This window comes from Thalassophryne amazonica, chromosome 12 (genome assembly GCF_902500255.1).
Source record: "Thalassophryne amazonica chromosome 12, fThaAma1.1, whole genome shotgun sequence".
NCBI classification, from domain to species: Eukaryota; Metazoa; Chordata; class Actinopteri; order Batrachoidiformes; family Batrachoididae; genus Thalassophryne; species Thalassophryne amazonica.
In genome coordinates this window covers 45,515,374-45,530,767 of record NC_047114.1, presented here as the reverse complement: position 1 = coordinate 45,530,767, position 15,394 = coordinate 45,515,374, and the positions used below count along the sequence as shown (strand labels likewise).

Sequence of the window (15,394 nt, the reverse complement as noted above, 5' to 3'; positions counted from 1 at the left end):
GGCTAATCTGTGATTGGCTATTGCAATCTGAGTGGAGAACATACGAATATATATATATATATATATATATATATATATATATACACTCAACAAAAATATAAACGCAACAGTTTTGGTTTTGCTCCCATTTTGTATGAGATGAACTCAAAGATCTAAAACTTTTTCCACATAGTGAGCACTTCTCCTTTGCTGAGATAATCCATCCCACCTCACAGGTGTGCCATATCAAGATGCTGATTAGACACCATGATTAGTGCACAGGTGTGCCTTAGACTGTCCACAATAAAAGGCCACTCTGAAAGGTGCAGTTTTATCACACAGCACAATTCCACAGATGTCGCAAGATTTGAGGGAGCGTGCAGTTGGCATGCTGACAGCAGGAATGTCAACCAGAGCTGTTGCTCGTGTATTGAATGTTAATTTCTCTACCATAAGCCGTCTCCAAAGGCGTTTCAGAGAATTTGGCAGTACATCCAACCAGCCTCACAACCGCAGACCACATGTAACCACACCAGCCCAGGACCTCCACATCCAGCATGTTCACCTCCAAGATCGTCTGAGACCAGCCACTTGGACAGCTGCTGAAACAATCGGTTTGCATAACCAAAGAATTTCTGCACAAACTGTCAGAAACCGTCTCAGGGAAGCTCATCTGCATGCTCGTCGTCCTCATCGGGGGCTCGACCTGACTCCAGTTCGTCGTCGTAACCGACTTGAGTGGGCAAATGCTCACATTCACTGGCGTTTGGCACGTTGGAGAGGTGTTCTCTTCACGGATGAATCCCGGTTCACACTGTTCAGGGCAGATGGCAGACAGCGTGTGTGGCATCGTGTGGGTGAGCGGTTTTCTGGTGTCAGTGTTGTGGATCGAGTGGCCCGTGGTGGCGGTGGGGGTTATGGTATGGGCAGGCGTCTGTTATGGATGAAGAACACAGGTGCATTTTATTGATGGCATTTTGAATGCACAGAGATACTGTGACGAGATCCTGAGGCCCATTGTTGAGCCATACATCCAAGAACATCACCTCATGTTGCAGCAGGATAATGCACGGCCCCATGTTGCAAGGATCTGTACACAATTCTTGGAAGCTGAAAATGTCCCAGTTCTTGCATGGCCGGACGTCACCCATTGAGCATGTTTGGGATGCTCTGGACCGGCGTATACGACAGCGTGTACCAGTTCCTGCCAATATCCAGCAACTTCGCACAGCCACTGAAGAGGAGTGGACCAACATTCCACAGGCCACAATTGACAACCTGATCAACTCTATGCGAAGGAGATGTGTTGCACTGCATGAGGCAAATGGTGGTCACACCAGATACTGACTGGTACACCCCCCCCCAATAAAACAAAACTGCACCTTTCAGAGTGGCCTTTTATTGTGGGCAGTCTAAGGCACACCTGTGCACTAATCATGGTGTCTAATCAGCATCTTGATATGGCACACCTGTGAGGTGGGATGGATTATCTCAGCAAAGGAGAAGTGCTCACTATCACAGATTTAGACTGGTTTGTGAACAATATTTGAGGGAAATGGTGATATTGTGTATGTGGAAAAAGTTTTAGATCTTTGAGTTCATCTCATACAAAATGGGAGCAAAACCAAAAGTGTTGCATTTATATTTTTGTTGAGTGTATATATATATAAACTGTTCTTGGCATGCTTCCTCCTTATCTCTCTACCTACATGTGTAGGAACCAAAATCAGCATGGCCTCGCTCCTGTTCTACCTGGTGCTACCAAGAGTGAGAACAGAACTTGGAAAAAACTTTTAAATATACTGCACCTTCCATATGGCATAACGTCCAGACAGAACTCAAATTGAACTGATCTCTGGGGGAGTGTAAGTTGTTTGTGAGGAATCGAGAGGAAAACTCCCTTGGTCATTGTGACTGCATTTAAATGTTTTCATGTTGGCATTTTAGAAACTGTACCTGTATCCCATGCTTGCTGGATGCTGTGAATTAATATATATATATATATATATATATATATATGTGTGTGTGTGTGCGCAGGGTTGGTGGCCAAGTAGATAGTGCACTTGGTTTTGGTGCAGAAGGTTCCAGGTTCAAACCAAGGTTGTTTGTTGATAACTGCTGGTTTAGATTGCCTTGTATCAGGGAAAAGCTGGATGTTGAGCAGTTTCTTACTTTTACATTTGAAGACTGAAATGATGGCCCTTCGCCCAACTAGACATAGACACCAGTTTGACCAGCTAACGCTTAACCTAGACTCGTATGTCGTACATCACACTGACAGAGTGAGGAACCTTGGTGTGATTTTTGATCCCCAGTTGTCCTTTGACCAACACATTAGATAAACCACTGGGAATGCTTTCTTACACTTTCGTAACAAAGTAAGGATTCATCCCATCCTGTCTGTGGTTGATGCAGAGACTCTGATTCAAACATTTGTCTCTTCTAGACTGGATTACTGCAATGTCCTATTCTCTGGTTTACCACAGTCCAGCATTAGGAGTCTCCAACTGGTTCAAAATCCTGCCGCCAGGATTTTGACAAGAAGCAGAAAGTTTGACCACATTAAACTGATTATGGTCTCTAGCAGGGGTGGTGGTCAAGTGGTTATTGTGCTTAGTTTCAGTGTGGATCAGTGTTCTCTGTTCAAACCCCTGCCACATTTCTGCATTTAAGGTGGAGTTGCATCAGGAAGGGCATCCTGTGTAAAACTTGTGGTAACTCAACATGCAGATCCATCTCTGATCGGCTGTGGTACGTGGAAAAACCATATTCGTCTGTCAGAGAGGGCCAAGCATCAGTCCATCCCCTTTTTCGAATAAAGCTGATTAAGCGCCCCCCCCCCCCCCCAGATTAAATAAAATTACAAGGAACACATTTAATGAATGAGAAAAGGACAAAAAATGGACACAAATAGGTGAGTTGTTTGTGATTAATCAGAAATGTTATTGAAATGGGTATTCTGATGAACATAATATTGGCCATGCTCGTGCATTGGACCACCCCCTCTTCAGGCAGAATTTTGCGTGGAGGGCTCTGGGTGCTCTGATGGTGACATATGGTAGTTTTTTTTGTGGTGTTTTTTCAAATATTTACTTTCTTTTATGGACTTCTTTCACTGTACCAGTAACCATCTTCACTCTGAAATTGACTCTCTTCTCCTTTGTTTTGAGTTTGTGTCAGAAAACAGTGCATTTTGAGGGCGGTTTGGAGGGAGAGGTGACCACTTCCCCTTGATCCTTTAAAGAAATGGGACACACTACACTTCACGTGATCACTCATTATGAAAGGAAAGGGTGAAGTGGTAGGGTGAATGTAGAGAACTGGGATTTGGCCAGTGTAGGATCTGGTTGCAAGAAGCTGTGTTATATCGGAAATGGCACCATGTGTGCAATTAAAGATGGCTTGGGAAGGAAATGTTTAATAAATTAGTATTGTAATAATGGGAGGAGAACATAACGTCATGGGTTCACTTGAATACTTGATAAGAATTTCTCCTTGTCTAGGCGGGCCTCTGTGTGTAAACCAGGAAGAAGAAGAAAAAGAAAGCAAGCAAAAAGCATGTGTTAACTGTTAGCTCTTCTTCTGGCTGCCGTTAGGGGTCGCCACAGCAGATCAGTCATAGAACATCATGTGAAAATGTGCAGGCAGGAAGATGATTCCTTCTCAGCATCTTCCTGGGGAAATAATTGAAGTGGTAGTGGTTTTTATTGTTATTTGTCAATGTATAAAGGATGACTAGTTTGGAATGTTTCATCACAGAAAATTTACTACAACTAAATATGTATATGACACGTGTGCTACTAGTAGTGCAGAGATGGCAATATCATTTTGTGAACTTGATCGCAGATCTCTAGTGTTAAATTTAGTCTGAATTTTGACTCATTTAGCATGTGATATACACAGATATCAAGAAAAAAAAACCTTTTTCACTCCACTTTATTTTAAATCTGACTTGATTCTTTTTCAGCCTCAAGTACCAAGTCTCCTGCCAGCAAAGGAGGACGAAAGTCAAAGAAACAAGTGTTTGAATCATACATGTCCTTTGAGGATGTTTCCCATGGCCTTAAACGAGGGGAACTCATTCAGGTGACATTACCAATGTTTCTGAAGTAGTTGCAAAGCTTTGTTTTAATAACATTGCAGAACATGTTAATGTAAATGTTGTACTTAATAGTTTTTCCATTATAATTTTGTATAAAAATAAGTGCATATGCCACCTGCATGAACATTCTTACACAGCAAAATATTTGATGCACTGAATGATGATGCATTATGGTGGTGAGATTTATTATGTCATTTGTTCTTATTTTGTTTGTAGGGAGCATTAAGAATCAACCCAAAGAAATACCATGAAGCATTTGTCCCATCTCCTGTAAGTTAGTATCCATGTTTTCAAGGATCCACAAATAATCTGAAGCATTTTACTTCTTAAGCTACCACTGGCATCCCCATTATCAGTTTACTTTGCAAAATGCGATGTTAGCCTTTAGTGGTGTTACAAAATGTAGTTGATCTGTGATTTGATCCATTGTAAGGCACATATATAAACCCTGCTTTAATTTTACAATTTACATAACAGTGTGAAATACAGATTTATTGTCACTGTGAATAGTTTTTAAAGTAATAACTGTGTAAATCTCAATCCAGAGTTACAGTTAAATCTTCGTGTGAGTAGGTAAAAGTAGCAGAGCCTTTTGAAGCAGACAGCATCACAGCTGTCTTGTACTCCACTTGTGGCATGTTGGTCTTTAATCACAAAAACAATCAGTTCCAGTGTTTTCCCATTTTCTCCTTGTTAAGAAAGATACTAGATCTCAAGTTGCTGTCCTGAGTATGGAGGGTGGGTGGGTATTACCCTCTCACCAAACACTGTAGACATCCTCATCTCTTTGAAGTTACAAACTGAGGTCTATTTTGCTGTATTTCTTTCTTTTATTATTATTATTATTATTATTACTTTTTATGGCATTCAAGACTATTTTTATTTTGTTGATTTATTCATGGCATATTTAAACATTGGACACCTTGTTTTCATTCAGGGCCATGGGCAAAAGTACCTTTATTTCATTGTACTTTCAGTTCTTTTTAAAAATTGAAAGGTCATAATTTTATGTTTCACTGTCAAACTGTCCAAAAACTGTTTAAAATCATTTCATGCGCCTCCAGAAATTAATTAATAATGCAGGTTTCCAGTGGCGAGACAAGACTATTTCGACTGGGGGGGGGGGGCAATTTAAATAACATGTTAAAAAAAAATTACAGCTTTAGATTCTTGGTAATACTATTACTTATCACAGTAATATGCTCATATCTTCAACTGCTTATCTGGGATGGGGTCGCAGGGTCACAGCAATACATTGATATAACACCTTCATTTTTATTTAGTCTTGAAAAGGCACCAGAAGCGATCTCCAGATACTCGTACACAGAAATTCAAAACTTTCTGCACTGTCCCCACAAACACAGCAAAGTGTGCAACTGTTATGTTTTCCATTCCAACTACTTTCCTTCATGAAACCCCCGACTTCACTGACCTGTTTTTTTTTTGGGGGGGGTGGGGGTTCTGTTAAAAGGTGCATTTGGTATAAAAGTATGATGTGACATATTGCTCAATGTGTACATGTTCACAGGATGACACTTGGGATATATTTCTGGATGGAATTGTAGTGCGTAACAGGGCATTGAATGGAGATATTGTGGTCGTACAAGTCTTCCCTCGAGAGCAGTGGAAGGTAAACTACAAAAACATTTACTACATCAGGCTTTATCAGGTTTTTAAAACTTTTTTTGATTCCAGACTTATTTATTTATTTAGCTGTTTTTCCCCCTAGGACCATAACACATGGGAGTTGTGAGTCAGTTTAAATGGTGAGAATATTTGTGTGTATCTAGGTTGTGAGAACCGATACTGACTGTGAGGGTGCCAGTGAGGCAGATACTCGGCAAGACAGCATGGCCCAAACAGTACAGAAGAAAATGGAATGTCCTAAAATGCCTGATGTCATTGTGGAAGAGCAATACAGTGACCAAGATGAGGTCATCAGTAAAAATAAGACTGTAACCTTCGCTATCACAGGTAGCTCACGCTGAAGGAGATGTTTTATTGAAGACGTTGGTGAATTGGTCACTGAATGTTAGGAAATTTTGGGCACATGATAAATGCTAAAACATTACCCAAAAATGAATTTTTATACTCTCATCTGGTCCCAAAGAAAGGATGGCAGTAGAAGAACCTGTGTTGGACTCCTCAATGGTACAGTCCAATGGAGAAAAACTCCAAATGACTGCTAAAGTAAGTTGTTGTTTTGTTTTTTAATTCCAGTGTCCCACCCACCAGTCAGGATTTTTAAATGCATGAACACAGTGAGGTGCTTTTTACCTTTATATATTTACTTATAATGACTTTTAGGGTTGGGAGTTGTAGTCATCAGGTAATACAGATTTTCCTGTACAGCTATCAAAACCAAAGACGGGGTACCTTTGTTGTTTCACTGGGGACCAAGCAGCCTGCATTTCCTTCACTTATTGGGCTTTCAATAAATATCTTGCATTTTGTAATACCACAAACATTGTTTCCATGGAGTTCACAATGATAAAGCTGCATTTCAAGGTCTAGTTCTACAGTTGTATTTTTGTATTTAAAGTCAATTTAGACTTTCACTGCATAGATTTATTGTTATGAATTTATAGTCTGGATTAGTTGACTGATTTTCTTTCATTGTTGAAACCCTTTTTTAAACTATGCAGAAACCTTTATTATTCCTTGTCTAAATGCAGTCAACTGAAAACAGTTTCTCAAAAATGATATAGCATCTGCAAAGTTTTAATAACTGACTGTAATTTGACAGTTTTGCCTTTGAAGCTGCTCTGTTGACTGAAATGAATTCAGCACTTTACATCACGTGTCCTCTGTCTGCTAGGTTGTGTACATTGTTGAAAAGAAGCATTCAAGAGCTGTGACAGGCTACCTCAAATTTCTACCAGATAAACCCTTTGCCATGTTTTCTCCTGTGGACCACCGGGTCCCTCGAATTAATGTTCCCCTGGGTGAGTGTCCCGCTGACTTTGCTTCCCGCCCAGGTGACTACACCAACACCTTGTTCATCTGTCGTATCACTAACTGGGCAGCTGACAACAACTTTGCAGAAGGGTGAGTATTACTGCACATCAAGATGATGCAGCAAACTCTTTCAGGACCTTTGACCTTTTAAATCTTTCCTCTAGCCGGCTTGCTAAGACCCTAGGTCAAGCTGGAGAAATTGAGCCGGAGACAGAGGGTATCCTGATAGAGTACGACATTGATTTCTCTAAATTCTCAGATGAAGTGTTACAGTGTCTACCCAAAAATCTGCCATGGAGTATTCCTGCTGAAGAAATGAACAGAAGAAGAGACTTGAGGTCAGACTTTATACATACATTTAATTCTGCTTTTCATCTTTCCCCGTGATGTGATTTAAAAACTGTATGTTCTTTGTGTGATGATATACAGTAGTGTTCGGAATAATAGTAGTGCTATGTGACTAAAAAGATTAATCCAGGTTTTGAGTATATTTGTTATTGTTACATGGGAAACAAGGTACCAGTAGATTCAGTAGATTCTCACAAATCCAACAAGACCAAGCATTCATGATATGCACACTCTTAAGGCTATGAAATTGGGCTATTAGTAAAAACAAAAAAAGTAGAAAAGGGGGTGTTCACAATAATAGTAGTATCTGCTGCAGTTTTTCATGATTTATTCACATCTGCGAGGCATTACAGTAATTTTGTTGGTTTGGAACCAAGAATTTGCTCGTTTACTAGTGTGCTTGGGGTCATTGTCTTGTTGAAACACCCATTTCAAGGGCATGTCCTCTTCAGCATAAGGCAACATGACCTCTTCAAGTATTTTGACATATCCAAACTGATCCATGATACCTGGTATGCGATATATAGGCCCAACACCATAGTAGGAGAAACATGCCCATATCATGATGCTTGCACCACCATGTTTCACTGTCTTCACTGTGAACTGTGGCTTGAATTCAGAGTCGTCTCTCAAACTGTCTGCGGCCCTTGGACCCAAAAAGAACAATTTTACTCTCATCAGTCCACAAAATATTCCTCCATTTCTCTTTAGGCCAGTTGATGTGTTCTTGGCAAATTGTAACCTCTTCTGCACGTCTTTTATTTAACAGAGGGACTTTGCGGGGGATTCTTGCAAATAAATTAGCTTCACAGAGGCGTCTTCTGTCACAGCACTTACAGGTAACTCCAGACTGTCTTTTATCAGCCTGGAGCTGATCAGTGGGTGAGCCTTTGCCATTCTGGTTATTCTTCTATCCATTTTGATGGTTGTTTTCCATTTTCTTCCACACGTCTCGGGGTTTTTTTTTGTCCATTTTAAACCATTGGCGATCATTGTAGATGAACAGCCTATAATTTTTTGCACCTACGTATACGTTTTCCCCTCTCCAATCAACTTTTTAATCAAACTACGCTGTTCTTCTGAACAATGTCTTGAACATCCCATTTTCCTCAGGCTTTCAAAGAGAACAGCATGTTTAACAGGTGCTGGCTTCATCCTTAAATAGGGGACACCTGATTCACACCTGTTTGTTCCACAAAATTAACAAACTCACTGACTGAATGCCTCACTACTATTATTGTGAACATCCCCTTTTGCTTGGTCTTGTTGGACTTGTGAGAATCTACTGAATCTACTGGTACCTTGTTTTCCATGTAACAATAAGAAATATACTCAAAACCTGGATTAATCTTTTTAGTCACATAGCACTACTATTATTCTGAACACTACTGTATAGTCAAATAAAGCTTTGCTAAGTTGCATAATAGATCAACGATGCTCACATACACTCATTTCCAATGGGCGAAGCCTTGGTCTGCAAGAGAGGTCATCATGTGGTCCCCAACCTTCTTGGGGTGTTTTGACCCTTAACCACAACACCCTCCAGTAATTCACTCCTAAAAAGTAGTGAATTGATTTCTGAAGACTGGTTACTAACAAACAGTTAAGTTTATAGATAATTGGGCTGTGGAAAGAGATTTTTTGGGGGGGTTGGTTATTATTTTTATTTCGTTTCCTAATCCATAATGTATTGATAATTATTCAGCTGGTCAGTTTAAGGTTACGTATCTAGGCATAGTGCATAGACTTTCTTCTGATGGTTCTGTTTGATCATTTTAAGGACGGTGCAGAAAGTTTCATCAATCGGATAAAGACTAATTAAGAACTTGGTCATTCTAATTTTTTTTTTCTTCTCTCTGTTCTTCTTGGATTTCAGATCTGATGGTTCTGCAATCACACATGAAAATATGATGTAGCGAACACTAATTGTTGAGTTAAACATTGAAACTGCAACTCCCGTACCAGTTCTTCATGAATATGTGCCTAAATCCTTGATTGTGACTTGCCAGATGACCTACTGAACCAGTGGTTCACATTTCTTATCCTGATGCTTTGAATTTTTCCTTGCTTAACTCAAAGTTTTCCTTATATAAACCTTCTACTAGTCGTCTTATACTTGAATCAAATTTTAGATCAAGCTGAATGGGGGAGTGTTTTCTTTTTTGGAGTGTATGAGCACTCTTTAACTGCACACTAATTTGCATTTTAAGATTAGTACTAGTGTTGTAATTAGAAATTACAAGCTTATTCCATGAAATCTTCCTTGCTGTTGAGTGATACTGTTATTGTTCATTTATTTTCTCCATTTGACTTGGAAAACAACATGCTACTTATTCAAATACCCATAATCATATTCAAAATGTTTTACAAAGCCAGAATAGACAGCTTACAAAGAGTTTTTGTTTTAATCTTAGGTGTGATTTGTTTATTTGGGTCAACATCTTCTACATGCGATAAGTTCATAATGTTTGCCAATGGTTGTATGGATGGTTTTGTGAAAACTTGTTTTGTCACATTTAGGAAAGAGTGTATCTTCACAATTGATCCTGCTACTGCCAGAGACCTGGATGATGCACTGTCTTGTAAACTGCTTCCAGAAGGTATATTTTTCAGTTTATTAACAGCTGATAGTGATTTAGGTTTACATGTTGTTGTTGTTGTTGTTGTTTCTTCCAGTGTTTTTTGTTAGAGGATGAGCTATGTATTGCATTGTTTTCTATATTTATATATAATTTTCACAGGTAATTTTGAGGTTGGTGTCCATATTGCTGATGTGAGTTATTTCGTGGAGGAAGGCAGCGCCTTAGATGTCATTGCAAGCCAAAGAGCTACCAGTGTGTACCTGGTTAATAAGGTAGATAATGTCTGACTCTCAGGAATTCAAAATTAAGAACCTTACATTTTTCACTAAAAACATTTTCAGTCTATCTTTACTCAGCTTGTTTTCAAGTCATGTCCTGGAGCATGCATTGGTGATGCTCTTCACTGTATCTACGACACCAAGAAGACGCTGTTTTGTCTGTTTTCATTATCCATTTCTGTGGAATACGCACATGGAACACTGGAGTTAAAAACAAGAAGTGACACATTTGTCTATTACCTATGGAAAAAAAAACTAATATTCACAATGTGTTAAAGATCTTGTTGTCTCCAAATACACTTTGATTGCCCGCGGTAAGCAACTGAAATAAAAACTAGTTTCCTAACACACACAAGACAATTTAAGTTTGTTTGTTTATTTATTTATGTATTTTTTTCCAAAGCAGATGAGGCAAATTCCAGACCAGAAAAAAAAATGGAGATGTGGACTAGGTCGGAAAGAGCAGAAGCTTCTATACAAATGATGTCATGGTTAACTACATATATGCTATGTGGGAAAGAGATTTGAACTGTTTCTGAAAACATACAGACATTGCTAAACACCTCTGTCCACCAACCTCATGACTCAGTAAGCTCTCCCCTGGTGTCTCTTGATCTGAAAGGCCAAGGGCCCAGAGATGTGAATTGGTCCATTTCCACTGCAGGCACTCTGCCTACTCCCCATATTTATGTTTGCAGGAAGGGCCTGGTAATCAGCCTTTTCAGCTGTTGTCTTCACTGCAGTGAAGATCCACTGTTTGTACCTTCATTTCTGTCGTATTTGAGAGAGCATCAGCTGCAACATTTTGGCCATGTGACACATTTCTCTGTGCATGATCCAGTAGATATTTGCCTCAGTTCTGAGGACCCCAGTGGCAGGAGAAGACCAGGGAGATTCCCATGCGTCACCTGACTGCAGCAGATGGATGGTTACTTTGGATTGGTTTGTTTGCCATCTATGACCCAGGGCAGTTCTGTGGTTTAGTGAATGCGGCAACACCAGCACCTGCTTCCAGACCTGAATTTACTTGTTCTATGTTCACATTTTAACCTTACCAGAGACACATACCACACCTAGGTGTTGTGCATCTTTTAGCTGCCCCTGTTTGTTAGGGGCTCTACAGTAAGTCCTGTATAGATCCACATTGGATGCCCTTCCTGATGCAACTCTACCTGGAGAAGTGCACACAGCCCCTTGTCTTCCTGAGTGGTCTCCCATCTCTACTGTTCAGAACCTGCTCGTCTGAACGTCTGAGATCTGACAGGATCAAATGTGCACAAAGCAAAGTGGCTCCATACCACGCCGAGATGTAAACACCAGTAAATAACGGCTGACTTTCAAATCTGTTTTCCCCTTATTCATCATCTTTTGATCACACCCAAATTTCTTCAATGTAGTATAGCAAAAGCAGATTAATTGGCCTTGGTAATTCAGTTTCATTCATTATCAGTTGCATTTCTTTACATCATAAGTCATCTCAAGGCACTATACATAAGTAACCTTACCTTTTCCGTGAGCAAGCACATTAGCAGCAGCAGTAAGGAAAAGTTCCTTTAGCATTTTTTTTGTTTATAGGAAGAAACCTCATAGCTTAGGTCAGGGGTTCCCAGCCTTTTTTTTTTTTTTTTTTTTTACTTTACAGACTACACAGTAATTGCCTAATGTCATTGTTCAGATATATAAAGTAGGGATGCACCAATCCTGATACCAGTATCAGGTATCGGCCCAATCCCATATTCATTTACTTGTAATCATAATCTTATCCGATACTACGACACCCGATACCCCTTTACAGAAGCGCGATGTGAACCTCTCAATGGGGAATTTTCACTCACATGCTCCGTAATTTCAGGACAGTAAGTTGCTACTTTTTTCATACGTTTTGAACACTGCGGCTTAAACAATGATGCAGCTATTTTATGGATTTTTACAGGCTTTCATGTAATTTACTCATAAGTTGAAATACGTCCATCAATGTTGTCCATTGATTGGCTGAAAGCTGCAGTTCTTATGCGGAGAAAATTAACACACGGAGTAAATAAAAAGTCTTAAGCCTAGGTCCCACCGACTAATGAAGGATGAAGAAGGAGCCACGCAGCATGTTTTCTTTGCTACGAGAGGATTTCTTCAAGTATCGTGGGAGTTTCATGGCTCTGAGTGGCTTTTAGAGGCATTATCTTCAGTTAACAAGGCTCCTCTCTGAGCGTGGCGCTAATTTCAAGAAGTTCAAAATTTAGCAACAACAGCGTGGCGCAGTTTGTGTTTGAGTTACTGCTGATGGCTTAGAGGCATTTGCGTGGTGCTTACGAGTCTGCAAAAAGTACATTATCCGTGCGCCTGGCGTCTTCGCAGGACATGAGAGGCTATTTTTGGAAGGGCTCTCCTGTTGCGCACACAATTCCACCTGCTCTGTGTGCTGGACTCTATATAAAATAATTATTTTGTAGCGGATTAATCATTTTCTGTCAAACCTTGGATGCTGAAAACACCTCTAATCACTTCTGGAATTAATGGATCACATGAGCTCCGCTGTGTGTATACTGAGGCAGTGAATCATCATCACGCTTCAAACGAGCATTTAGGCAGAACGCCAGCTCACAAAAGAGTGATTTTTCAGTCAATATTGGATGAACACAGTTAAAATTTGGGTGACTACATGAAAGTGGATGTGTGTTTAAAGCCATGGAAGATAATAACTCCAGTGGAGCAGCTAAGAGCAGAAGCTGTGTGGCAACACAGAAGGACAGCGTGCAAAAAGACCGATTTTGAAGACATAACACAAAGTTAAGTTGTATCATGGTGACTTGTAAGCTGCGGAAGAAATAAAGAAATATATATATTTTGAAAATGATCCACAGGTGTATATAATAAAACGGCCACCTCATTCTGTATGCAGAACAGCACCGCACACAAAAGAGCGCTTTTGCAGAAATAAATGGACGAACACAAAGTTAAAAGTGGATTCACGTTGTAAAAATGATTGTGTTTAAAGCCAGGGAAAAAATAAAGCCAGCAAGCCACAGATGGAAAGGAAGCCACTTACAAAGAGCACAGAGGCGGCTGTCCATGAAAGGACAACAGCAGCGCGTGCGCAAAAGAGCGATTTTGCAGATATAAACGGACAAACATAAAGTTTTGTGTGTTTAAAGCCGCAGAAGAAAAGCCAGAGAGCCGAGGAGCACAGAGGCGGCTCTCCGGGAACCGTGGTTCGGGTCTAGCTGGTCTGGTGCATTACAGGTGGACAGCAGTCTGGTGCACGGCGCACAACTGCGGAACTGTGATGGAGTGTCTATTTTTGGACTGCGTTTAAAAAAAAAAAAAAGGGACATCTTTAAATGCTGCTGTGAATCTGTGAATTGAAAACCCACACTTTGAAGGGACCAGGTGTGGGAGGGCTGGAGGTTTGGACCAAACTCATGCCTAAACGTGCGCCAACATGGCGTTATCATGGCACTACGTAGCTTAGTGTGGCTGATGCGAGCCATTCGAGGCTGTAATAACAGGTCGGTCGTGGCTCACTAGAGGCTGCTACGTGGCACATGCGGGGTACAGAGAGTCACATAGTGGCACCTTCATAGTGGATACGTGATAGATGAAAACGTGGGTCATTCTTCAAATAATCTTGACACAACCATGCGTGGCTCCTTCTTCATCCATGTGTTTCAGTGGAATTCATCATCACATGAGCCTGAAGAAAAGTTATCCACATGCAGCCTCCTGAGTTTAGAAAACATCTAAAAATACTTTAATTCCTTGTCGTGGTAGAAAAAAGTTCCTCTGTGACACTGCACTTTGCACCACAGTTGCTTCATCAGAACTCAGATCACGGTTTCAGTAGCGGAGGATGTCCATCAGGTTGGTGATTTTCAGCCCTTGGTGTTGCTGTCCAGGCCGATGGGAGACCAGCTCAGTCCACTACAGGTGTAATCTGTTTGTTGGATGCTTGTGTAGCTGCATTCGGAACCTCTGCTCCTCCTCCACGGGCCGCAATTTGTACCAGAGGTTGACAGTCACTGCACCTTGTTAACGTCTGTTACCACAGGCCAGGGGTTGGACGAAGTCACTGTGAAGTCATTCTCAAGTCATGAATTGGCAAGTCACAAGTCTCAAGTCAGCTTGCAAACAATTGGTGATCATTATGTCTTGAGACTTGACTTAGTACTTGACTTGAAACTTGTGACTTGCCGATTCATGACTTGAGAGTGACTTGCTGGTGACTTCGTCCCACCTCTGCCACAGGCAACAGGCAAATCTGTCAGCACGCGATGAAATTATCCCATGATCCACAAAGAAAAACAAAATAAATAAAACAATGTTAAAATTACTCTGTGTTGAGCGGAGACGCCGCACAACACTGTCTCTGTGTGTGTGTGCATGCCGTGCTCCAATATTTACATATTTGTATTTGTGTATGTTACTGGTATGTATTTAATTAAAAGTTTAAAAAAATATTGTGGAGAGTGAAAGGCTTATTGAGTATGTGGACAGGTGTCTTTTCAAACAGTTCAAACAGGTGCAGTTAATACAGGTAAAGGGTGCAGAATAGGAGGGCTTCTTAAAGAAGGTCTTTGAGAGCCAGAATTCTTGCTGGGTGATAGGTAACCAAATACTTATTTCATGCAATAAAATGCAAAGTAATTATTTAAAAATCACACAATGTGATTTTCTGATTTTGTTGTTGTTGTCGTTTGTTTTTAAAGATTCTCTGTCTCTCACAGTTGAAGTGTACCGACAATAAAAATTACAGACCTCTCCATTCTTTGTAGGTGGGAAAACTTGCAAAATTGGCAGCGGATCAAGTACTTATTTGCCTCACTGTAGGAGCAGATGTAGATACTGCAAATTTAAAGTACACAGTTTATTGCGACACAGAAGTCTGCGCTTCACAGAGCTTTCTCATCGTGCCCCTGTTCTGTGGAATGATCTCTCTGCGTCAAAACAGTTACTCTGTGGAGACTTTCAAGTACAGACTTAATACGCACTTATGTTCCCTTTCATATGGCTAGCATACTGGTACAATTTTGTTTTACGCTTTTTACTCTTTTAATTGATTTTATTAGTAATTGGAGCGGACTGCGGCCTCAACTTTACCTAAATTCTGGGTCTTTTAGTGAAGTTTAGGGCTAGGGGCCGGCGATCACCTTAGT

The 15,394-nt window shown here is 40.4% G+C and overlaps 1 protein-coding gene across 3 annotated transcripts in view; it reads left to right on the top strand.

The window, feature by feature from the left end:
* The window catches only part of dis3l2 (DIS3 like 3'-5' exoribonuclease 2), a 59,116-nt gene that overhangs the window by 7,315 nt on the left and 36,407 nt on the right, over positions 1-15,394 (top strand). For all 3 annotated transcript variants that reach the window (XM_034182845.1, XM_034182844.1, XM_034182846.1), the window contains exons 3-11: positions 3,947-4,065; positions 4,298-4,351; positions 5,610-5,711; positions 5,872-6,055; positions 6,192-6,271; positions 6,900-7,129; positions 7,204-7,377; positions 9,908-9,987; positions 10,129-10,241. In XM_034182845.1, coding sequence (XP_034038736.1) covers positions 3,947-4,065; positions 4,298-4,351; positions 5,610-5,711; positions 5,872-6,055; positions 6,192-6,271; positions 6,900-7,129; positions 7,204-7,377; positions 9,908-9,987; positions 10,129-10,241 — 1,136 coding nt within the window. The remainder of the gene's footprint in view (positions 1-3,946; positions 4,066-4,297; positions 4,352-5,609; positions 5,712-5,871; positions 6,056-6,191; positions 6,272-6,899; positions 7,130-7,203; positions 7,378-9,907; positions 9,988-10,128; positions 10,242-15,394) is intronic.